Source organism: Felis catus, chromosome D1 (genome assembly GCF_018350175.1).
Source record: "Felis catus isolate Fca126 chromosome D1, F.catus_Fca126_mat1.0, whole genome shotgun sequence".
Taxonomy (NCBI): domain Eukaryota; kingdom Metazoa; phylum Chordata; class Mammalia; order Carnivora; family Felidae; genus Felis; species Felis catus.
The window spans coordinates 30,712,846-30,738,336 of record NC_058377.1 but is presented as its reverse complement, the minus strand read 5'-3'; the positions used below and the strand labels follow the sequence as shown (position 1 = coordinate 30,738,336).

Sequence of the window (25,491 nt, the reverse complement as noted above, 5' to 3'; positions counted from 1 at the left end):
TGTGAAGTGAGGATCATATCTGCCCTGCTGTTTCAGAGTTGCTCTGAGAGTCCAATGAGACATTTTAGTGGGCAAAAGAGCTTCGTGAACTCAGAACTCTCAGTGAACAGAATATTCAATGTTTTTCTTCCCACTGAGAACCTATGTTTAGCCTATAGTGAGGAAGGAAATATTTGATCTTTAAAAAGAAGGCATTTAACCAAGTTGTATATCTATTCTAGTATGTTCTGTAGGCTTATTTTTTTACGTGGTTGGTTAGGTACCTGACGAAGGCACCATTGGCACTCTCCCTTTTAAAGCCATGTGCTTTGAGTCATTTTCCTAATAGAGTAGATATGATGCTCTTCTACCCACATATCCCTCCACTTCTCTTCGTGATTAACAAATGTATGTGCTTTCAAGATGGTTGGGAAGTGAGTGCTAACAAATTGCGCTAATGTGCCACAGACAGACTGAGTAGCTGACAGGTGTGATGTTAAACAAAAGAAAGTTAACAGTTGGTTTTATAACTGAATGCATTTAAAGTTTGTATATTACAATTCATTCTTAAACATTCCGGTTTCTCTTCGTACAGGAAGAATTTGTGAAATGGAAGGGCTCTCTGTTCTTTCGTTTTGTTAGCACTCTGATAGATTCACACCCGGACATCGCCAGGTAACTTTCCTCACATGTCAGATGATTGAACAATTTACCAAATTTCTGGTATATATTAGATCTCTTTTCTCTAAAATTGGTTTAGAGTTGAGTTATTTAGGATTTAGTGAGCTTTTGGCAGTTGCCAGAAAACTAGCAGATTTTTAAGCTATATAACAAAGCTTTATTTTTTTATGTTTATTTATTTTGAGAGAGAGAGAGAGAGAGCATGCACATGCAAGTGGAGGAGGAGCAGAGAGAAAGGGAGAGAGACAATCCCAAGCAGGCTCCATGTTGTCAGCGCAGAGGATGATCTGTGATCCCGAGATCATGACCTGAGCCAAAATCAAGAGTCGGACACTTAAGCAGCTGAGCCACCTAGTGCCCCAACAAAGCTTTATTTTGCACATAAATAAAAAAATAAATAAATCGCTCATCCAGATTGACTATTAAATAATCTCAGAAATTACTACATTTGCTAACATTGTTGATTCTTCCCTAAAGGAGTAATGAACAGCAGTATATGACTTTGTCATAGTAAATTATATGGAATTTAGCCATTAACTGTTGACTTAACTGTGTTGATTTCTAGGCCAATAAAATGTCAGTTTTGATGGAGTTAAGGCTTTCTTTTAAGTGTAGAAATTATAAAGAAGAAATTCTAGGAATTAAGACAATCACATAGTGTAAAATGAGATTATACAAATTACAAGGCTTCCCTATCAATTGCCAAGGAATTGGAAGGGAAGGGAATTGCTTTCTCACTTGTTAATTCCTATCATTCTATAATTTTTTTAAGGATTTATTTTCAAGGGGATGAGAAATGATCCCACAGAATTAGTTAACCTTGATTATGTTGCATGAATAATTCTTTTTAAAGCAAGTCTGCAATTGGAAAATAGAATGTTGAATGCCATGGCAAAAGCTGCCACAGTTGGGAAAAGGTCTTTATAGAGTTCATTAACTATAAATAACTTATAATAATGGGTCCCTCTGCTTCTAAATATGGTCACCAATGATTTACTCTGAGTTCCATGGAAGAATTTCCGTTCAGTTTTCTTTGGGTATAATTTTCCAAGAAGGAATATTTTACATACTAAACTAGTAGAAGGTTAACATTCCAATTAATGCTATCTAGAATCAGAAATAAAAAGCTAAGACTATTACTTTTTCTTTGTGTATATAATTGAGAGAGAAAGGACCAAAATAGCAATGCATTGCCCTCTCACCTTTACTCTGCTACCATAAGATTGGCTGTCATGGCGTTCTCTATACAATGTGTAGCCCAGAAGCTGGCATAATTAGAAGTGTTGAGAAGGTTTTCACATGATGAGCCTGGGAGGTAAGATTGGTTGTTTAACTTGCACTTTTGGGTTTACTTACTTTTCTCAGCTCCTATGCATGTATGTTAACAAGAGCATTGATCAGTATGTAACATACACAGAACCTGTTGTATAGGTGATCAGAGTATGAATCAGAAAGAAATTAGAAAACCGGATAGGTAATTACACCATAGTAAAATTATCAGTGCCTCTTACAGTATTTTGATACTTCTTTTTTAAGTCTATTTTATCCCTGTATTGTGGGTGTGTTTAAACAGTTGTTCAAATGTGGGTCCTGATTTTCAGCTTTGGTAAGCTGATGACTACCTTTGTTAACTGTAATTTAAATTAGTCTCTTTCCCTAGTTTTAGGTCAGGCCAGTCTGCTTACATCAAACACATTAGTTTTTCCATATGTATCTACTAATACAGATCTTCCAAAGAGACTAGTGACAGAGCCTGTTGCATTTATTTCTGGCCCAGGAGGATTTCCTGAAGATTCTGGCATGAGCAAATTCGCATGACATTTTTAATTGGTCGTACACACCCACAATTTGGAGGCTGCAAAATTGTATTGATGTACTTTCCCCTCTGCCTACAAGGTGGTGTCCTTGTGGTACAGCATTCACAGATTGCAAGGTTACAGGCTGGTTGTTTTGAGGTTAACTGGGCAAATGCTGCAGAAGTGCAAAAGACAGCCAGAGAGATTCAAGGTAAGAGAATGACTAAGATAACGGCCATTGAGATAGAAAAGGAAGTAAAGACAGAGATTGTTTGGTTTGGAGGAGAGGAAGTGAGTACCTAGAGGGCTTAGTGAAGCTGTGGAACAAGAGGAATGGGGATGAGGTCAGAAAGCTGGAAGGATATGTGTATGTGATCATGAGGTAGATTAGCTGACTTCAGAAGTGGGTGTTCCAGGTGTAGTGACATGTTCTGGATGGGGCTGCAGAGTAGCTTCCCAGAGCATAGACGTAAGGGTCACTAGAGCCGATGTAATCAGAAAAACAGAAAGTTAGGGGTTAAATGAGCCCATCTGTAGACATTGAAGATGCTCTGAGAGATTGTCTTGGTCAATTCAGATAGTTACAACAAAATACCACAGACCTAGTAGCTTATAACAACAAAAATTTCTTTCTTACCTTTTGGAGGCTGGAAGTCTGAGACCAGGGCGCCAGCACGGTTGGGGTCTGGTGAAGGTCCTCCTCCAGATAGCTAGTTTCTGTTTGTATCTTCACATGGTAGAAGGGATGAGAGATCTTTCTGGGGCTTCTTTTATAAGGACATTAATCTCATTCACTAACCCCAAAGGCCCAGCATCCTAAGACCATTTCCTTAGGGTCTAGGTTTCCAACATAGGAATGGGGCAGGGGTGGGGGACACAATATTCAGACCATAGCAGTGATGCTGGGATCTGGAATGGAAAAAACTAAAACTAGGAAGTGGTTACCAAGCAGTTGAGGGGCAAATAGATAGCCAGAGCCTCTGTAGAGAAGGCTCTGTAGAAAAGGTATTATTACATGGACCAGGTAGAGGAAGCCAACCCACCATTCCCTCTTTCCTGTACCTTCCTCAAATAGCCTTTTCTTCAGAGCACTTGTGGCAGCATATTTGTATGTATAACATCTCTCTACCTGCTAGAATATAAGCATCCGGGAGGGGCCAAGATTTTGTTTTGTTGACTGCGGTATCCCTAGCACCTAAAAGAGAGCCTGAGACTAAGTGGACCCTCAATGAACATTTCATAAATGAATGAATGAAAATATTATGACAGGGGGGCGGGGGTAGTGGGTGTGGGAATATGGTCCTCCTTCCTCGACTCTGGCGTTTGGGAGAAGCAGCAAGTGGCCTTCCCTTAAGAGGACTGTGGGAAATGGTGTCCCCAGGGGAAAGGCAGCCCTGACTTGCGAAGAAGGGAAGTGTGGAGAGGGGAGAGAGCTGACTCCTGGGAAGTACAGTATACACTGTGGAAGCACTCAAGGCCAGGGAAAGGAGACATGGGAAGTGAGATGAGGAGAAAAGAAACAGAACAGTATAGGGATGTGAGAGAGATGAGGAGGACTGGGTAACAAGGGGGCCTGGATTTGGGGTGTAGCCAAGGAGCACATAGATGTGGGAAATTACTTACCTCAGGTTTCAAAGAGAATTCTGGCATAAGTCGGTCTGAGATAGACCATGTTGTAGGCCAGATCAGGAATAGGAGTCCATGAACAGTGGCCTTTATTGAACAGATAGCTGCTTCAGAATAGCATTTGGCATGGGAAAATATCTGAAAATAGTCAGATTTTTATGTTCCTACTAATACTGGAAGTGGAAGTAAGGCTGTTTGAAATCTGGATTTGGATTCTTACTAAGAGAGTAATAATTGTTTTCTGCAAGATTATTATGACCCAGATTTAGCTGGTCTTCTATATAATACAATTAATGCTGTGTAAAATGTCTACAGGGTATCCCTGAATTGGTGGTGTGATTACATGCTGTTTCTTTTAATTGTCCTGAGGGATGAGAAGTGGTGGGAAAGGATGCTGAGATCTTAACTTAGTGCGGTGTCTTTGGAGCTGTTGAAGCTTTCCGTTCCAGGTACCTGAAGAGTGCTGCCTTCTGCCACTCTAAAGGAATGCTCCAGGAAGCACTGCTTGGACTGCTCATTTTTTTTAACTTTACAGCTGACAAACAAACAAAAAAATGCAGAATTGTCTCTCTTCCCCAGTTTGCCAAGCTAGTAAGATCTGTGAATTTGATCCAGTCAGGGATGAAATGTACCCTTTTAAGCCCCAGTAAATGCAGCAGCAGGATTAGTGCTGGATGTTACCCCATTGACTGTGGTTTCTGGCTTCTCATGATGCAGAGCCCTCTCACTCTGCTTCCAGCCCTGAGCATGTGAATCCTTTGCATAATTTATGTTACTATTAGATTTATCTGTGTAGTTGGTTAAGCCAGTTATTCACTAGGGAGTAGACTGCAGTATCTTGCCCACCAGTTAGTTCCCTCTCCCAGTATGTATTCTTGACCTGAACTCCGAGTAGAGGAATGTTTGACATCAAGTTGAAGCCCGTAAGTTGAAGCTCAGAACAGCCCTTCTTCTTGCAGAAGAGTTCCTGGATTCTGTCTGATCTTATTGTCATGTGAATGACTTCAAATATGAGGAGAAAATGCAGGTAGTTGTAAGAACTGCTGTGCCGTGGAAGGTTAACCGTAATAAAACACTGCAGAAAGTGACATCTTGTTGTTTTGGGGGGAATAGTTTTTGTTTACTTAATGGTGGTCACAAATGGCTCCTAGATCAGTAGGTGCTTCTAGCTGGCCTTAAGTGAAATTCTGCTTGGGAGATTCCCTTTATGATACAGAGTTGTACTTGTTTTGGGTTCAGAATGTCAGGCTGCTCCCTTATTTCCTGGGTGAATGAACAGATAAAGTGCTGCTATTTACAGTGAAATTTTTACCTAGGCTTACTTCAACATTGTTTTTGGAACTACCTTCTTTAAGTTTTAATTGATGGTGTGCTTTGAATACAGAGTGATTTTAATATTAGCCTCAGAAGGATCATTAGGGGAAGGTGAATCTCCTGCAAGTCCTATGCATTCCAAAGCCAAGAATTGTTTTGGGTCATCCTTGTCAATACCACCCACCCTTGAGAGCTGAGTGGTGCCCCTGTGCAGGTTGAAATTGCATTTATCTCTGAAATGAAATTAAGACAATCGTCTGCACAATCTGAATGGATCAGAGCCAGCCTTGCACCACCCCATACTGTTCCCTGGGCAAACTCTCTCCCCTACTAAACAAACTGTCCGAGGCCTGTAGTTAGATAGCCTGCCTTTGTCCATGTCCATTTGACTTTGGAAACTGTTAGTGTTTTGCTCTTCAGGTGGGTGCGGTGCTGGTGACATCAGTATCTCATGTTGTATGCCTCTCCAAGATTTGGGGGCACAGGAGAAAGGAGAGTGCCCAGGGCTTGCTGATGAGTCCAAAGCTCAGTGAGAGCCCTTCGCTATCTGTGCTGACCCAAACTCTGAGGCTCTTGTAATTAATCCCAATTCTTGAAAAAGTCCCAGTTACTAAAACAGGTTTTTGCTCATTATTGTGGGCAACAAACCTCAAAGTGGGGTGGGGAAGCCAAATATTCATTTTTTGGTAGTGGTTTGTTGTTGCATCAGCCATGAGGACCACAGGGTTTTGCTTAAAAGAGCAATTTGGGGTCAGTTGGTTGTTCTCCCACATTTGAAAGTGTAGCTGAATAATAACACCTTGTTAGAATTTTCAAAGGAATCCTTGTAGAAAAAGCCTTTATGCTGACCTTGGATTCAAAAAGGAGGCTGTTGAGCAAGGACAGACAAAAGAAGCTAAATTTGTATCTTGCTTTTGATCTGAATGAAGCTGGGTATTGGGATAGATTACATATCCCTTTCTCTTATTCACATCTCAGCATTCTTATGTAATTTTAGAGACTGTCTGCAAACCGCAAACAGGTCTCTTTCTTCTGTTTCCTCCTTCTTTGCAGTTTTGGGGAGTTTTGCCTGGCTCACCTGTTACTGAAGAGGAATCCTGTCATGTTCTTCCAGCATTTCATTGAGTGTATCTTCCACTTCAATAACTATGAGAAGCATGAGAAGTATAACAAATTCCCCCAGTCAGAGAGGTTAGTGAAGCTCTTGGGAAGGGCTGGGTGAACGGACACGGCCCCGGCATTCCTTGTGGTGGCCTTCCTTCTCTTGGCCAGTGACTCCAGGCAGTTCACCCATGCAAGTAGCATCCTAAAGGAGGTGCCTCTGGGAAGCACTGTCATCTCCTCTGTGCACTTATGTAAGCCTTGCGTAGACGGCTTTTAGGATGCTGCAGAATGCTGTAGAAAGTAATGTCCTTGTACCCTTGCCCACGTGATGTGTGATAAAATTGTCCCATTTTGCTATAGAGAGAAGCGGCTGTTTTCACTGAAGGGGAAGACAAACAAGCAGAAACGAATGAAAATCTACAAGTTTCTTCTGGAGCACTTCACAGATGAACAGCGATTCAATATCACTTCTAAAATCTGCCTTAGTATTTTGGGTAGGCCTGGTGTGTTTGGGATAAAGTATATGTTTCCAAATGAAATACTGTGTGGCTAGTGCAGACCAGCAGCAAATGAGACCCTCGTACTGTGGGAGGACCCCATTTTTGCTTTCTTTGACATCAGCTGTGCCAATGCAGACACCCACCTTGAAGCCAAGAGGAGCCCTCCTAGCTCTGTGGGATACATTTCCCCCACCCTGGGGCTGGACTCTTTCTCAGGGGCTGATCTTTTGTGCTCTTTTCCAGCATGCTTTGCTGACGGCATCCTGCCACTGGACATGGAAGCCAGTGAGTTGCTCTCAGATACATTTGAGGTCCTCAGCTCAAAGGAGATCAAGCTTTTGGCCATGAGATCTAAAGCAGATAAGGACCTGCTTATGGAAGAAGATGACACAGCCTTGGCCAATGCAGTCATGCAGGAAGCTCAGAAGAGGCTCATCTCACAAGTGAGTTTGTTGTTCCATAAATGGGCCTGTTTACGCCCATGCTTCTCTGTCCACCCCCTAACTACTGGTGGTCTACCTCAGATCCAGATTTCATTCTCACCCATGGCCTTAAGATGCACCCCAGTGATGATGTTTCTGCCTCTGTGTTTCTAGCTCCAACTTCTCTTATGGCCTGAACACATCCCACTTGCCTGCCTGAATGTGCCACAGACATTTCAGGCTTACTGTGGCAAAACAGAGTTACTCCTCTCTTCCTCCTCTTTGTCTCTCTTCCCACAGTCTCTACTGTAGAGAAGGAGACTGTTATCTACCAAGTTGTCCATTAGGAAACCTGAAGTCTGGCATGCTAGGTGCATGCTTCCTTTGGCCAGAGTGTGAAACTGGGATCAGACTGATTTAAGGGAGTGCCATAGTCACAAGGCCCCAGTTCTTACACCTGGCCTCAATTACTAGGCTCTATTTCCCACCTGAGCCCTGAAAACTTTGGACCTCAAAGAAATAGATTTTGATGTCATTCAGTGTGTCAGCAGATCCTATATATTTTATCTCACAAACCCATCTCTCTACCCCATTCCAACCAGTTCTGCACACACTTAACCTGGTGCCATTTCTGGCACCCTTTATGTCTCTAGTTTCTTTCTGTTCCAGGCTGTATACCACTTTGCTGCCACAGCAGTCTTTCTTAAGGACAAATTGGATCATTTTATCTTCCTGGTTGAAAGAGACTGGAGGGAGATTGGCTGCAAAGGCAGCAGGGAACCTTCAGGGTGATAGATTACAGGTGGTTATGTGGATGATAGTGTTGGTTAGTCACCTCTGTACCGTTGTTAGACTCATCAAAGTGTTCACTCAACATGGGTAAATTTTATCATATCTAAGTTATAGTCCACTAATGCTACCTTTAGTCGTTTGGTGGCTTCCAATCATCTTCTGAGTAAAATCCTGATTCTTTTTCAAGACACACAGAGCTGTTGGGTGTCCCTCCGCCCTTGCGCCTCCCGTCTCTACGCCCCCCTCCTTGACCATCCCATCCAGGTCACTGTTGGTTCCTTGGGTAGAAAGCGTCGCTTCTGCCGTTGTGTCTTTGTGTGCTGCCCGTCTGTCTGCCTGCAGGGCTTCTCCCTCCCTGTCGTCCTTTCCTGCCACCAAACTCCTACATCTTTTCAAAAGAAGCCCCTGCCTCTCTAGGCATCCCTTGTCTATAAATCCCTCACCATCCTGCCAGCTGTCACACCATGCCACACATCAGAGCGCACACAGTCTTGTCTAGAAGCAGCTTGAAGGCAAGAATTCTTGGCTTCGTTTCTACATCCCCAGGGGTTAGCTTTGTGTCTGGTACAGAGAAGGCATTTGATAACATTTATTGAGTTGAATTCACTTAGACCACTTTTTAAGACTATCCCTATACTTAACCATCTGCTCAGACTCATATTTATTTGTTTATTTCTCTACCAATTGCCCTTCTATTTCAGGAACTCTGATGTTTTTAGAAATAGTGATTTACAAGGAGGGAACCTATACTAGTGAGTATAAATGAGAGGAAAAAGAATACTTGTCAGATTCAAAATGATAAATCTTACCACATATGAGGGCTGTTATAATGATTATTTTTAATTCTAAGAGGTTTATTACAAAATATTTGTGGCTAGTGACCATTCATGGTAAAGAATTTGAAGCCTTGGTCAAATCAGGTACTATATAAATACATAACCCTTTTCTAAATGTGTGCAAAGTTTAGACACACAAAAAGAGAGAGATACCAAATTGACTCATGTTTGCCGTTCTCAACTATTTGTCATTTCACATCAGGAAAAAAAAATGTCTCTTTTGGGTAGCCAGATTTGAGCTCATTTTCATTCCTCATGAGTGGAGGAATGGAATGCATCTGAGATGGATTTGTATGGACATTTGGAGCTTGTTGTCAAGTTATTCAACATTTTTCTAATTCCCGCTTCTTGTTTTAGAAAGTAAGAATAGCATTCATCCTCATCCTCCTTCACAAATCCTTCAGAGTGTTTTGAGGTAATGCTTATTAAGTCTCCAGGACAAAGGTGCTGGGTCCTCTACAATCTCCAGTATCATAATAAAAAATAAGAAGCTTCTGTAGCACCCTAGATTGGCTGTACAGAAAGAACTAGGTCAAGGAGAAGCCTTTGTCTCAGAACTTTATCCACCTAAAACATGCCTTTGTTTGTGTTACTACAGGTTCAGAAGAAGAATTTCATAGAAAATATTATTCCAATTATCATCTCCCTGAAGACTGTGCTAGAGAGAAATAAGATCCCAGCTTTGCGGGAACTCATGACCTATCTCAGGGTAAAAGATGACCTTGTGCTTTGTGGTTGGGGTGTCTCCCTTCTCCAGCTCAGTAGTCAGAATCTGTAGCAGTTATGATGGTGCAGTTGGTCAGTGAATTTAGGAGCTCAAACTGCTACAAAACCAGCTTCACATTTTTCTAGAACTAGACCAGCCAGACAGGCCTTTGACTGTGGGGGAGAAGAGAGAGAGTTTGACCATAGGTTCCACAGAAGCCAGTTCTTGCCTTTTTCATGCAATTGAGTTTATGAAGGGCTGACCCACTGTACTGAGCATGTGTGTCCTTGATGCCAGTTTTGAGATTTAGTTCTGAAAGCTTTCTCAGCTAGGGTCAAGGTACAAAGGTATCATCTTAGTTCATTCTGGTGAGGGATAAAGTGACTGGGCATCATGTTTAATTTGGGGGTGTTTACCTTTAACACTTCCTCTGCATCAGGAAATAGCAGTGGGTCTTGGGGAGCACTGATGGGGCTGGGCTGCCATCACCGGTGGAATCCAAAGCCATCAAAGGTTGCAGTCTAAGCACCCAAGATAAGTGGACTTGCCGTGCAGATATAAATGAGGCCCCTGACCTTCCTGGCAAAATTTTTCGATCAGAAATAAATGCAACATTTTTTCCTTTCTCTGTTTACACTATGCCATTTTCTTCCCTCCAAAAAAATGCTAAAAATTTTTTTTTGCCAATAAGGGCTACCACCAAATTACATTGAATGTAAATTCTTCAAATATCTCTTTAAAGAAAGTTAAGGTAGGAGAGATAGGATAATTGTGTGGGAAAAAAATGACAACTTCCAGTTATTCTTATACTTTTATTGCCCTGTTTTAAAGCTCAGAAAGAAAGGAGTTTAGACCCTCAATAAACTGCTGAAAGGCTTCTGAACAATGAGTCTTTCTCCTGTCTGAGCACATGCCCAGAGAACGGCCACATAGCTGCCTTCCTCCAGCTCCAGCAGCATGGCACATGTGCATTGGCAGCCTTCTGTGCAAGCAGCTCTGGCCACTCTTTCGTCTCATTTGGGCAACCCTCTCTTGGTGGCAGCTGGAAGCATTCATAGAGTTCCTTCCCTTTGTTGGGACTTCCCTTGCAGTTGGGGCTACGATAAAGCTTCTCCCTCTAGCACTGTTAGGTGAAGTGGTTTCTTTCTCTTAGCAAGGAGGTCTGGTCCCTGGCAGCCCCTTTTCAGACCTGAGAATGTTCTTAGTTCATATGATAAAAGGTTTTCTGTCCTATTTTCAAAAGACACAAAGATAGTTGCAGTCCTCTCAGAAAGCTAGTGTGGACAGATAGATGAGCAACTTTTACACTGCACTGCTTTCTGTAACGTGTTCCAGAGGCCCTGTCTGCACCAGGATGTGCCATGTATTACCTGCCCATATAACCTCTGCCTTCAATTTCTAAGGGGCCTGACACTACAAGACCCTTTAAACTAGATCCTTGACTTAGAGCCAAGCCCAACCACCTAGATATGTCACCATCCCCATCCCAGCCTTCAAGAATGGAAAGGCGGTAGCTTATTGGTGGCAGTTCTGTGCCTCTGTTGTAAGTTCTGCTTTAGGCAAAGATTGTGTGATTCCTTGTCCTTTGTCCTTCATCAGGAACCTGGGAAATTTCCTATTAATTGGCAGATAGGCAGGAAGCTCCGTAAGAGATCAGAACTAATAGTTAATGTCTCATGTTGAGCTCACTGGCTTGTGTGGTAAATAATGCATGGTTGGCATTTCCTGGGAAAACACCATTATGTTACTTAACTTGTTGGTTGATGTACTAGAAATAGTTTAGCAACACATGTCTTCCTGTTCGTGTTAATATTTGTCAGGTCAGGTCGGAGAGCTTATTTATTTAAGAAAACTTACTAAAGTGTGCCTCTGGGATCTGTTTTAGGAGGTGATGCAGGATTACCGCGATGAAATCAAGGACTTCTTTGCATTAGACAAGCAGCTGGCGTCGGAGCTCGAGTACGACATGAAGAAGTACAACGAACAGCTAGCCCAGGAGCAGGAGCTGGCGAGACTGGCAGACGTGAGTGGGGCAGCTTACAGGGCCGGCAGGTGCACAGAGAGCAGGTGTGGGGTGGCCCACCTTCACAGTCTTCCCTCTGCCACCAGCTTTCCCAGTGCTTCTCGAAACCCACACACAAGCTGAGGCTGGTGTGAGTGAGACCTTCGGGACTGCTGCGTGTTCCTTTGCCACGTGTGCCATGCAGATCACTCGATCAGGGAGGCTTCCCTTCCCTCATGGCCGGATCACATGAACTTGTCTGGAAAGTCATAGTAATACTTGGGGGAAGTACGTGAATACCCAGAAAGCAAGCTGGTAGTCGAGTTATTTAATCTGATTATAGTGATCACAGCTAACCAGATCCCCCTAGGTGTCTCCATTCACTTATGGTCCTGCTTCCTGTGTGCCCCTGTTTCGGACAGAATGTCACTTGGGCTATATAGGTAAGCTGCTGTTCATTTTCAGACATAGTGTGCTCACTTCTCTGAGAAATCCAGACATATCTGCTGCATTAAAAAATGATTAGGACAGGGGCGCCTGGGTGGCGCAGTCGGTTAAGCGTCCGACTTCAGCCAGGTCACGATCTCACGGTCCGTGAGTTCGAGCCCTGCGTCAGGCTCTGGGCTGATGGCTCAGAGCCTGGAGCCTGTTTCCGATTCTGTGTCTCCCTCTCTCTGCCCCTCCCCCGTTCATGCTCTGTCTCTCTCTATCCCAAAAATAAATAAACGCTGAAAAAAAAAATTGTTTTTAAATGATTAGGACAAACTAAATCTTTTTTCTCTTAAACACCACATCTGCCTCAACTGTTTCTGGAGAGAACGTTCTGTGTGCCCATGGCTGACATGGTTTTAAAATAAATTACTTATGGACTTACTCAGGGCATGTAAAGGTTCTATTTAAAAATAAATAAATAAAAGTGTCAGTAGATAAATAGTCTTTCTTTATCTTCCCTGACAGGTTGCTCCGAGTTTCGAAGGAATGCCAGCTCTGGCTGGCCAAGAAGGTGCTGCTGTGCCTGCTGCTGCAAGCCAGCCCTCAACACCCAGGGCAATTGCTGGCCAGGCACCGCCTCTGCCTTCTACCCTAGAGACAGGGCTGTTGAAGACACTTATGCCCAAAGGCAGGTATGGAGCCGGTGTGTCAGTAACGGGGACCCCTGCCTCTCACCACCTTCTCCGTGGCATCTGTATCTTCCCCACTGGGCGTTTTCACCCACACCCTCCAGGCTCCTCGCACTCAAATCTGAAATGGGTGTGGATGAGGGCACAATCAAGAGGCAGAGGGCAGTCACTCCAGTGTTTTCAGCCTCCTCTGCATGCCTGTGGCCTTTTTTCCTCTGCAGGCGCATGTCCCTGAGCACCATCGCAATCCTGAATTCTGTCAAGAAGGCTGTGGAGTCCAACAGCAGTCACCGGAGTCGGAGTACAGGAGGGTTGTCATTCCCTTTGAGTTCTCAAAGCCTGGACAAAATGTGCCATCGTGGTAAGTCCCAAGTCCCAGGGTGGCTCCAGGGGCTGGTAGATGTGTGGGATTTTGTATCACAGACACAGTGAATGCACAGATGAAAAGACAGAACAGGTCTCCCTTTCTTTGCTTTCAAAATGATTTCTGTTTTCTTATCTTCAAAAAAAAATTTTTTTAATGTTTATTTATTTTTGAGACAGAGACAGAGTGCGAGCAGGGGAGGGGCAGAGAGAGAGGGAGACACAGAGAACCAAAGCAGGTTCCAGGCTCTGAGTTGTCAGCGCAGAGACTAACACGGGGCTTGAACCCATGAACCGCGAGATCATGACCTGAGCCGAAGTTGGATGCCTAACCTACTGAGCCAACCAGGCGCCCCTCTGTTTTCTTATCTTTAAAACAAACAACTTTGGGGATTTGGGATTCTAGGTAATAAAACAGTGCATATTTATAAGAGATTTGGAAAAGAGAGTGAAGTGAAAACTCACCTGTAGCAGTAAGGTGTTAATTCTTCCAGTCTTTTTATTCCTCACACACACATGCCTTTGGCCTTATTTATAAAGTTGTGATCTTAGGGGCACCTGGGTGGCTCAGTCGGTTAAGCATCTGACTCTCGGTTTTGGCTCAGGTCATGATCTCATGGTTTCATGAGTTCGAGCCCCATGTTGGGCTCTGTGCTGACATTGATGAGCCTGGAGCCTGCTTCAGATTCTGTGTCTCCCTCTCTCTCTGCCCTTCCCCCACTTGCACTGTCTCCATCTCTCTCAATAAACTTAAGAAAAAAAATTTAAGTTGTGATCTTAGTGTGCATTTCTGGTTTGTAATCCACTTCTCTGCACATACTGACAACAACAGTGAACACTTTTCCATGAACTTTTCTTTCTATCTTTTCTCCCAGTGGCTTTGTAGTTTTCTATCTTACGGAAGTACTGGAACCTATTTACTATTACCCTATTCTTGGAAATATAGGTGTTTTTCAATTTTTTGAAGTAAGTAATGTCACAGTGAACATCCTTGTATATATGTAATCTTTAGGATTTAATTCCCAGCACTCAGAGGCCATGAACATTTTTAAAGCCCCAGACTGCCCTCTGTCATTCACTCTACATTGTACATTGGTGGGAGCAAAGGTACACCAGTGTCCCTTTTCCTTCTTAGAAACACTGGTTTTCCAGTTTTCCCTCTTCTTTGCCGAGCTTTGTAGACCAAAACTGGTTATGGTTTTAATTTCCTAGTGGAGATGGACATTGTTTCTCAGGTTTATCATTTTTGGTATCTTTCTGAATTACCTCATTAGAAGAACACCTTATTTGGGATAATAACTTCATCAGATATTTTGCTAATATTTTTCCTGATTTGGTTGTTTTGCCCTTTGATATTGTGTTCGGATGTTTTGGGACAGATAAAACTATACTGTTTTATCTTAGCAACTTCCTACAGCCTGGAGCAGGAGTCCAGCGGAGCTGTTGACCATGTAACGAAACGAGCGATCAGCACCCCTGAGAGTAAGTTCCCACGTGAATAAGCCAGCTCCTGCTGAGTATCTCCTGTGGTCACAGTGTGTCTGCTGGAGGTGCAGTAGGACTCCTTCTGTTGTGAGACACATCTTTTACTAGATAAGGGTGCTCCTGATGGTCAACCACATTGTAGTGCATTGTCAGACAGCATCTCGTGATAATTGCAGTAACTCCATAGACTGAGCACTAGCTGAATGTCAAGCGCTCTTCTAAATGCTTTTATACATATGAACTCAGTGCAACTCCCAACCACCTGGTGAGGTTCCTCATTTGACAGACAGGGAAGCTGAGGCACAGCTTCCCTGGACAGTGTGCCTCTTGCATATTCCTGCTGGCCTCAGGCAGCCCTGCTGGGTGGCAGTCACGTGTGGGCCCTGGCAGGCGCTGTGTATGTCATGGAGATCAGCTGTGGAGCCAGCCAAGCCTTCGGGTTCAGTGGCCTGTTGAGGACCCACTGCCAGCTATGTGGAGAGCCTGTCTTACCCCGTTGGGTGGTTTTCCTAATCTTGTTATTTCCTTTTATTTCAAAGTAGAAGTGAGAGGACTTTGTCCCACTGCCTTGCTTTATAGTCCGCAGTCTAGTGCAGCATGCAAGGCCCTGCCAGGCGTGTCTCGGTGCCCTTCATGCCTTCTCACTTGCCACCTCCTCTGTCCTCTGCACATCAGCCCTGGCAGTGGTGTCTGGGTCCTGCACGCACCCCCTTGCCTGACAGGAGGGTGTTTATGCGCCATGTCCTCACCTTCAGCCTCCCCTTCCCCAGTAGCCACTGCCTCACCCTCCAGCAAAAAGCCTCCTAGACTCTACAGGTGAGATGAGACGCCCCCTACCGGCGCTCTGACCACCTCAGTAGTGCTCACCTTGCCTCTACATAGAGCAGACCCTCGGACAATGCAGGTTTAAGCTGCACGGGTCCATGTACATGCAGATTGTTTCTAGTGCAGTGCAGTAAACGTATCTTCCATGTGATTCTGTTAACATTTTCTGTTCTCCAGCGTGCCTTATTATGAGTACAGTATGTGACACGTGTAACATACAAAATATGTGTTAATCCTCTGTTGATGCTCTCAGTAAGGCTTCCCTCTGGTCAACAGTAGGCTATTGGTAGTTAAGTTTTGGGGGAGTCAGAAATCATGCGTGGATTTTCAACTATGGAGAGGGTGGTGGCAGCCCCCCCCCCCCCACGTTGTTGTTCAGGGACAGCCGTCCTCCTTCATTTGTCCTTATGGTTATACAAGCTGTCCTGTGCAGCTTACTCACTGGGCTGCCACTGTGCCTGCAACATGGTAGGAGTGAGAGAGATGTTAAGTGCCAGGTTGAATGGCGATGGTTTCCTGCTTGCAGTCCCTGTGTCCTACAGCCTCTCTACCCTGGCATTGCTGCTCTTGGGGCATGACTGCTGGATGAGCACATGCCCCATGTGCTGGATGAGCTGGATGTGCCCATGACTGCTGGATGAGCACATGTGTTCTTCTCTTTGGTAATGGAGCAGCCCAGGAGCAGGCATTCAGTCAGTTTGAGTTGATTGAGCACATAATGTGTTCTGGCTACTTGCCTGGAGGGTCTAGGACCTGAGGTGCTGTGATCTAACTAGTTAGTGGGTTACAGAGCTTCCATCCAGGTCCTCCTTTTACAGGAGATGAACGGACCAGCAGAACTCCTGCCCCACCCGTCCTCTGATGACAACTGAATCAGGACTGCTTTTGTCATTAAAAGCAGTAATTTGGGGGTCCTGTTTATGGAACAGATATAATGTTATATATGTGAAAAATTCAACCTCTTTGAAACAGACAAGTTTTCTGTATATTGTTTGTTCTTGGTTCAGAGGCACCGAGTACTTCTATTTTGGCATTAGGAACCATATGCCCCAGAAATGGGGAGTGCCTCTCATTTTAGTTCCACTCATCACCACCAGCCTCTCATTTCAGTGCTTGGTTGGTTTCCTAGCAGCCTGAGCTCTTCAGCAGCAAAGCCTGGCTTGCTGCATTAAATCTGCTTGGATTTGTGTGCATGGAGCCATCTCAGTGTCCCCAGGTCGACAGAGCACTTTTTCTTTATCTAGTCTCTTGAATGTAAAATTCCTGGCCATCCTTTTTCTTAACCAGGAAGGAATACGTGAGGAGGATCTCCCATTACTTCTCCTTCCTGGGAATTATTAGATCATGTAAAAACACTCAGTTCTGTCTGTTCTGTGGTTTACAAATACAAATTCTGTTAACTCTTAGGTGGGGTTACTCTCAGGAAGTGGCCTCCACTCTGTGGAAGCAGGAGGAAAAATGGTGTTCAGCATTAGCAAAGTGGCTTTGCTAAATGGAAATGAGTCATTTTCAGAGCTAGATCTTAAGTGGAAATCTATTCGGAGTTCAGCAAGTCCCTCTTACTGCTGTCACTCGGGCAGCACAGATGCTCCTGCTTTTGATTCTAAGCGCTTACGATGTATACAGGGAATCTGAGGGCCACCAAACCACTGCCTATTGCCTGGATGTGCTCAGGTTTCCAAACTGGAAACAGAATGTGCACGTAAGGAAAGGGAGTTTGAACCGCAGCACGAGAAGAGGCCTCCCAGAAATAGGAATGAGCACAACTGAGCTGAGTGGCACCATGATGAAAATACAGATCTCTTATCAGTTAACATAGCTTAAGTAGTTCACAGACACATAGCACTGCACATGTACTGGTGGACTTTAAAACAGACTAGAAAGATCTAATTGGTGTTCTAAGAAGGTTACAGTGTGGGGGGAGAAAGCTTATGTCGCAATTGGTTTTGTGGGAGGTACGCAGCCTCTGACAGGATAGCCAACAGCCAGTCAGCTGTTGAGCCTGTGCTGTGTATCCCCGACAAGTGTGATAGTACAGGACAGAGGAGGGAGCAAGTCCCTGGGAGAGGTGTCACCACCCAGGTCTCAAGTGACTGGCATTGTCAGCAGGATGAGTTCCAGGCAGCAGGGACTGCATGTGCAGACCGGAGCCAGGAAGAGAACAGTGATAATCGGACACGGTGGCCCACAGTGTGGGAATATAGCAAGTGGGTTGGTAAGGGTGGCTTGGGGCTGACTCACACAGAGAGGTTGTTATGTCCAGCTTACACAGAGGCTAGATTTGAGGCCTCCTCTAGAACACTGAGCCATCAGGATGCATAAGCAGAGCAGCCACCTCACCAGATCTTTAAACTTTAGTGACATAGGGGATAACTGCTAATAAATTACATAATTGTTAGCCTTTCTTCAGCACTGACCTTGTGCCAAGTACTGTGTTAAGAACTTAACATAAATAATCTCATTTCATCCCGACAACCCTGAGGCAGGTACATCTGTATCCCATTTTGGAGATAAAGAAACTTGAGGTTTTTAGGGTAATTTCACACAGCTAGTAAGACCCAGAGCCAGAATTCCGATCAAGTCTGATTCAAGTCTGTTCCCACACTCTGCTCCCTGCCTCCCAGGGGGGAACTGGAGGAAGGGGAGGCCATGGTGGAGACCATTGTGCTAAGTTGGGAGTGGAAGAGGAGATAGGAGGAAGGTGGACGTGACCTGTTACTAGCTTTCCCACCTGGCATTCCCAGCTTGGACAGACCATCAATAGGAAAGAGATTCAGAAGGACCGTGCTGAGGAGCAGGGGTAACGAGTTGGCTAAGCGTCTTCAGGGAGTGTAGTGTGGGAGTAGGAAACGCAGGACTCCGGAGGGAGGTCAGAGCTGGGTGAAGTTTCGGGGGCGGGGGGGGGGGTCACTGGTGTGTTGGCAGTAACAGGAGACATGGGGTGGGCGAGGAGCCAGAGGCCGTGAACAGTGGGTACACAGGGGTCAGCAAAGCTGTCTGAGGAGGGAGTGGTCTAAGGAGAGAGCCAGGGGACCACAGATGGGATGAATATCAGGAAGACGAAGTCTCATCCTGCAAAAAGTCTAATTGAGGCCTTATATGGCCCCTGGATTTAGATTTGACAGCACTTGGGGCCTGATGCAGATGACAGAGTAAGACTGTAGCAGAAGCTCCAGGGCTTTGCTCCGGTGACTTTATGTATGTCTATTTCCTACTGGCTTTTCATTAATGGTGCTGCTTTCCCCTTTATCCAGGGACCATCAATGATGTCACATTTGGAGCAGGAGTCAGCTACATAGTCACACCACGGACGCCTTCTTCAATCAAAGGCAAGTTCCCTTCTTGTCAGATATATTAGCTGTTTTTGAGTAGGAAATCTGAATTTGTGTCTGACTCCCTTTCAGAGAAAATTGAAACCCAGTGTCAAGGAAATGACATTTTATGTTTATCACTTCCTGATAAACCGTAAGTTTACCAAGAGTTCCTTTTGAGGTAAATGTTTTTGTCAGTGTTTTATCTTTAGTTCCAGAGTAATTGTCTCTTTCCTTTCCCTAGGGCCCCGCAGCCTCAGCAGTGGAACGTGAAGTCCCCAGCCAGAAATAAAGATAACCCGGCCCCCAGCAGGAGGTCACTCCGAAAGACCCCACTGAAAACAGCCAACTGAAACCGTGTGTTTGGGAGTGTCTGGGAGGCAAGAGCTCTAAGGACATGGTGTGTCCTGTCTGTGCAGAGTCCGCTTCCCTCACCCCCAGGGAGAGGGCAGCTTTTAGTGTGCGATACCAGAGACGTTCCTGTGATTCCAGCCCGTAACTGTTCACCTGTGTGGGCTGACCAACCTTTTACATTTCTCTTTATGAATATATGAAATATGAAAAAAGTTGTAAAATATTAGAGAAATGTCTTAGCTATTTAAAATATTCTAACTTTACTCCATTTGAAAGTATCAAGTTCATTCTGGTAAACTGTATTCTGGTCCTTAAGGAACACAACTTAACAGATGAGTTTTCTATTATATAAATCAGGCCTCTGTTATCTGTTTGGAATTCCCTACATAGTTTCCTGTATCTAATGATGAAAGTCTGACTGTAATTATTTTTTTATTCTTATTTATAAATTAGAAGTTTTTAAAGTGTACAGCTTTCTAAAATGGAATAATAAAGGTTAAACATAAATACAGCCTTCTATGTTCAAAAGAATATTTCTATTTTTAGCACAGGGTTTTTACTGGTAGTCATTTTAATTTACATGAAATGTTTAATAATAATAAAACCCTCCCAGCCTGGAGAACTGTGAGAAATAAATGTCTGTTTAAAAAAAAAAAAAAAAAAAAAGAATAAAACCCAACTTTCCTTGTAGGGGGAAAAAAAAAGCCTTTGTCAGTAATGTTCAGTTCCTGTCCCTTTGTCTGCCTCCTAACAGCACACATCCTTCTTAGTGTGTGAATGTACGCCTGCTCGTGAAAGTACCCCCTTGGGTCCTGACCTGTGTGCACTAATGCTGGCTTGTCTTAAGCTCCACAAAGACTGCTCCCACGAGGGAGAATGGCTTTGGTGTCTTCTTCTGATGCCATTGGGTAACCTTAAAACATGTCCATTCATGTTTTGTCCAAGAGTGACCGGGAAGAAATTCAGTCAGTTCACTTTTTAATCCCAGGACTACAGAAGCAAAAGTGCAGGGTCACTGTGTTGCTATTTTTTTAAATAAATGTGGTAATTGGATCTGAAAGGTAGAATGTCATTGTGCTCTACCCCTCAGCTCTCCCATATATGAACAGTGACACACATGGACGTTGTCACTGGCAGAGGAAGTCACAGAGCACTGTTGAGTAAAGACTTATCTCCAGATCAGGTAGACGGTACTTGATGGCAGTCTCTCTTTAAACCTGGGACTATACCATCTTAAATGTTATTTGCCTAACAAAATGCTAGGAAAAAGAGGTGAACCCAAGGTAAGAGCATATAAGAAAGAGAAATAATGAGGCAGGGTTGTTTTTTTTTTTTTTTTTTAAAGCTTTTATAAATGAGGTTTAACAAATACCAACTTCTAGGTGTGTTAGTACAAGTCTCTACGTACAGCAACAGCCACACCAAAGGCCACAACAGCCTTGTAGAGGCTTCGAGTTTTCAGTCGCATTCACATTTTAAAAACACATGAATGTTCCCTTTCGGCCTACATTTTTACGTTAGGCAACTACTTCCCAGACTCCATACTCGCTTCTGTCAGACCCAGTTCACATGGCACTAGGATAGGAGGTTTTAGGGTCATAAGAAGGGAGGTGATAAGGCTGCCCTATCACTATGACAACCAAGATGGCAGTCAAAGTGTTGCTTCCCAGAGAACGGGGACACTATCCCTTTCCACCAAATAGGGGTGAAGATGAAGGGACAGTCTTAAGTCTAAGCATTCAAGACCCAAATGCAAAAGAAGATGGGTACCATTAAGCAATTATGAAGAGTTGCCCACCGCTTCTGCCAAATACCCCATGGTAAAGTATTCACATAACTTACAAAAGAAAAGTCAACATAAGTCTCAAGTATTCAATTAAAAAAAAAAAAAAAACCCAAAGTAGAAAAAATTAAGACACTGAAGTTTAATACCAAGATGACTACATCCTTCCACCCAAAAACCATCCTTTAAGCACACAGTGGAACTGGGGGGTGCTCCTCTGAGCAGCTCCTTCTTCAAACCTCTTCACATTGTGAGTTTAACACAGCAACATATCTGAGGCAAAGAACATCTGCTCTTGAAGAACAAAGGCTTTATAACGATGTTTCTAATGTCCCACACAGTGAGCTGCAGTGTCTTGGGTAGAAAAAGACTTTAAAATCAAAATCAGAAAATGGCCTTGATTCAGGCATTTCACTTTTCTCACCATCAGGCTTTCTGCCCTGGCTGCACTACCCAACCGGCTTCAAAAGGCTGGCCTCTCTGCCGCCACATAATGGTTTATTGTGAAGCAAGACGCAACCTGCAGTGTCTGTGCTTTCTTCATGGCAAAGGGAATAGTGGAATTCATTTTCTTAAAAAACATTATTGTAGTTGATTTCAGAACTGCCTTTGGCCCTGGACAGTCTTAGGAACTACACAAATAAGTAAAATGAATTTTAAAACCAAACAGCAGCCGCTGCTTTGTTTCATGAGCCATCCACAACCAAAAAGAGCTCTGTCACAGGGGACCCAAAGGTTGGGATGCCACATGGAGGACACCTATCCTTCCTGAAGTGTACACCTTAGAACTGTCCAACACAGTAAAGCTAACATAGAGCCACTGTCTGAGTATTAAAGATGGCAGTGCGCATGCTGGCCAGCCTTCATGTTAGTAGCCAGTATTTAGAGTGGGGCACAAGACTCAAGTCCAGGGATTGGCTGACATTTCACATGTATGTCTAAGCAGTTCTGGGTGGTCTTTGGGCACAGGTAGTTTGAGTGAAGAGGCCATTCAAAGCTAACCTTAGAGCTCCTTATGTCTTTAGGAGAGATGCAAACAGATACTAACATTATTCAACTGGAATTTTTTTTTTTAAGGTTTCCTAAGTAACAATGATCTGATGTATAGCCAACGTAAGTTCTCTTGTGAAAAATGCTGATACTTATGTGGAAAAAAGGAATGTTCCAATAAGCCTCCTTGAGAGGATTTCTTGGGTCAAAATACTCTTTAATCATTGATATCTTCCAATTTAACACTAGTAGTTTGGAACTCCTACCTTAAGTTGAAATTTTTAAAAAAATAGGTTATTTAACACTGTACTGACAACATATTTACAGTTTAAATAGAAATTTTCTTTTCAATAACCAAAATACATCTTTAGCAAAAATTTAGAATGTAAAATTTTATAAAATACCCATAGAAAAGCAGAACATGATTTTAGTACCATTTCAGATTTCACCTAAAATGAAGGTTTTCTTTAAATACTGAACATCCCACACATCCACCCCACCCCCCAAAGGACAAGCAGGGTTCCTATAGGTGAGAAGATCCCTTCTTCCAACAAACAATATATCTTCCTGATCTGAGCTGTTTTAATAACATTCCAAAGAGATTTTCCATGAAGGACACTAAAATACTGATCAATAGAACCTTTAAGAACAATGAGTACAGTGCTGACTGTGGGCCACTATGAAACAAGGTCATTGCATAAAATGCCACTTTTCTGGACTGACTGGTTCAAACTCCAGCTGCAAGGTTTCACGGTGGGTCATGCTCTCAAGTCCTGCAGTACTGGTGCTATGTGGCTGCCCTGTGGCCCCTCTCACGGGGCTCACCCTAGCTGATGTCAGTGAGTGGCAAATACACTGCCTTCAGAGGCCCATGGTGCCCAGCCCAGCTTCTGTGAGCAAGAGCCTCACAGTGACCCTAACACTCAGGTGGGAACAAGGCCAGAAATAGACTGGGAATCAGCCTCAGTGAAATAGAATTTTTTTCCTTGTGATGACTGGGCCCAGCTGGAGGGAACTTCTTTTATTTATGTGGCTTGTTAAAAAGTAAGAAAGAAGTAGCAGTCAACTTTGGCCAAACAAAAAGCTTTTGCGCAAGTGTGTAGCTCTGTCCAAGTGCACTTGGCCGCGGGCTGTTCTTGATAGGAGTTTCTGGTGGAGGTATTTGCGTGTGCTCCCTCAGCCACACCGTCAGATCTCAGATCACAAATGATGACTTGTGTCTGAAGTCGCCCTGCAAGGCCAGCACAGGGTTAGACACGGCTATCCTCTACCAACCAAGGGGCCCGAGGAGGACAGGAAGAGGAACAGAGGAAGTCAGGTCTAATCACGGTTTTCCTGAAGAAGAAACTTAAGGCAAAACAAATCAAATGAAACCATTCTTCAAAAGTAACATCTACTAGAGCCTGAGAACTATGATGCCAGAGTGTATAAAATATTATATCGGGAGAGTTTCCAAGAAGGAATGTCATTTTCCTGCTTGAAGACCCCCCTTTCTAGGTTCTGAAACTCCTTTCCTTACCTCTTCCTCTGTCCTGACATAGTTAACTCCATCTGACTTCCCCGGACTCTTGTAACTGAAATACGAGAGAGAGGACTTCAGTGACTACTGATTTTTCATAGGATGCCAACTTAAACTTTGGTTTTGTCACTTAAGACAGAAGACAGGCTCACCTTTCACCATTCTGCTTATTATTGATGAAGTAACCCCGTCTGTATGCACAGCAGATGCCTACTGTTATCAGGGCCAGTACAGCAAGCACCACCAGGATCCCCCCAATAATGCCACCAATGTTCAGGTCATCTGGAGAAAGATGGATGGAGGGAAGAGAGAATACACATTATCTGGTCTTATAAAAGCCCCTGACCCCACTGTGCCTCCCTCCTTTATCCTTCCACATTGCCCCCCTGCCCCCTCATGCCTACCCCAGCCAGCAGAGTGAGAGCACTTAAAACTCTTTCTAGCCCATTAACAAATAGGACCCCATACTCCTGATCTCACTTGTAAAACTACTGAGACCTCCACAGTTGAAATGCTATTATACTTAATCCTGCATTAAAAGGGGCTTAGCGTTCTATAAAAGAAAGGCTTTAAAATCCTTGGGGTGCCTGGGTGGCTCAGTCAGTTAAGTGTCCGACTTTGGCTCAGGTCATGATCTCATGGTTTGTGGGTTCAAGCCCCGCATCGGGCTCTGTGCTGACAGCTCAGAGCCTGGAGCCTGCTTTGTGTGTCTCCCTCTCTCTCTCTGCCCCTCCTGCTTGTGTCTCTAAAAAATAAATAAATGTAAAAAATTTTTTAAAAATTAAAAAAAAAATCCTCTGGTTAAATCCCTGAAAATATTATTAATGGAGGAAATGGTTTCACTATAAAGACAGAATAAGGTGCCAGGAATCTCAAAGAAGAAAAAGTTCCTAATTTCCAGGGATTCCCTTTGCTGTGGATTATTTGGGGGAAGAGAACTAGTTTCACACAGTACTTAAAGGTAAAAATATGAGGCAGGAACGTGACCTTTCACCAGCAGCTGCCTGGCCTCATATCAATAAGCCCTCTTAGAGGAAACCCCTTGATCCCCTCCTCTTCCCATTTCTATATACGGGGCAAAGATACTCAGTCCCTGTCAGCTGGGGCACTGGGGGTGTTTCCTTCATGCAAATAAAAATGCAATCGAAAACATAATGGAAAACAACTTGGAAGTTGTTAAAATTCTCCTTTATCTCAGTGCAGTGATTTCAAATGTGAGTGTGCATTTAAAAATTGAAATTCTGACTTTAAAACATCCAATTCCCAACCTCTATCACTAGAGATTCAATAGGTTTGGGGCAAAGCCCAGGAATCTTCCTCCTGCCCTGGAGCAGTTTCCCAAATTTGACAGATGACAAGAATCACCTGGAATGTTTTACACACAGACATTTCCACAGACATTCCCCTGGGGACTGAGTCCATACGCCTGGGGTGAGGCCTTGGAATCTGTATGTGCAAGTGCACTCAAATGATTCTCATGATCAGGCAAGTCTGGAAAACACTGCTCTGGGGTCAGTTATACCCAGGAAGGAAGGAGGTGTGCCCCATCCTGCCCCCAACACCACCCCTTCAGAACCAGTACCCTAGAGACAGCATCATCACAGAATAGGGTAAAGTTACTGGGGCTAAAACCCTGGGTTTCAGCTTATAACAAAATGGTTATAACTGGATAAATTGCTGGAGACCTTACACAATGTTATGTTTTGATAATCCTATCAATAACCAAAGAAATGGAGTTTATTTGAAAAGTGACATGATTAGCTACGTTCCCAACACCAGAAGACTCCTGAAGGTCTATTTTGAGGAGATAAACATATTGCAAGTACCCACTTCTTAGTCATTTAGCTGTTACTCAGAACTCTCTCATCTTTCCTTTCAATGTCCCCTAATGGGTTTTGGTGAATCCAGTCATCTCCAGAAGAAGGCTGACCTATGGCACAATAGTTGTCTAAACTGATGGTCTAATATTAAGTTAAAAATGT

The 25,491-nt window shown here is 43.7% G+C and overlaps 2 protein-coding genes across 7 annotated transcripts in view; one reads left to right on the top strand and one right to left on the bottom strand.

Annotated features, from left to right (window-relative positions):
- NCAPD3 (non-SMC condensin II complex subunit D3) overlaps positions 1–21,127 on the top strand; it is a 66,218-nt gene extending 45,091 nt beyond the window's left edge. For 4 of the 5 annotated variants that reach the window (XM_045038544.1, XM_023239309.2, XM_011286469.4 and 1 more), the window contains 12 exons: positions 575–654; positions 6,450–6,587; positions 6,861–6,994; positions 7,244–7,443; positions 9,649–9,759; positions 11,642–11,779; positions 12,716–12,882; positions 13,101–13,240; positions 14,647–14,724; positions 18,807–18,881; positions 18,957–19,017; positions 19,108–21,127. In XM_045038544.1, the coding sequence (XP_044894479.1) occupies positions 575–654; positions 6,450–6,587; positions 6,861–6,994; positions 7,244–7,443; positions 9,649–9,759; positions 11,642–11,779; positions 12,716–12,882; positions 13,101–13,240; positions 14,647–14,724; positions 18,807–18,881; positions 18,957–19,017; positions 19,108–19,216 (1,431 nt within the window). In that variant the 3' untranslated portion in view covers positions 19,217–21,127. The remainder of the gene's footprint in view (positions 1–574; positions 655–6,449; positions 6,588–6,860; positions 6,995–7,243; positions 7,444–9,648; positions 9,760–11,641; positions 11,780–12,715; positions 12,883–13,100; positions 13,241–14,646; positions 14,725–18,806; positions 18,882–18,956; positions 19,018–19,107) is intronic. The other variant, XM_023239310.2, reaches the window with a different exon arrangement.
- The window catches only part of JAM3 (junctional adhesion molecule 3), an 85,941-nt gene continuing 81,577 nt past the window's right edge, over positions 21,128–25,491 (bottom strand). For both annotated transcript variants that reach the window (XM_019811576.3, XM_045038547.1), the window contains exons 7-9: positions 23,662–23,791; positions 23,510–23,564; positions 21,128–23,221 (exon numbers count right to left, since the gene is read on the bottom strand). In XM_019811576.3, the coding sequence (XP_019667135.1) occupies positions 23,186–23,221; positions 23,510–23,564; positions 23,662–23,791 (221 nt within the window). In that variant the 3' untranslated portion in view covers positions 21,128–23,185. The remainder of the gene's footprint in view (positions 23,222–23,509; positions 23,565–23,661; positions 23,792–25,491) is intronic.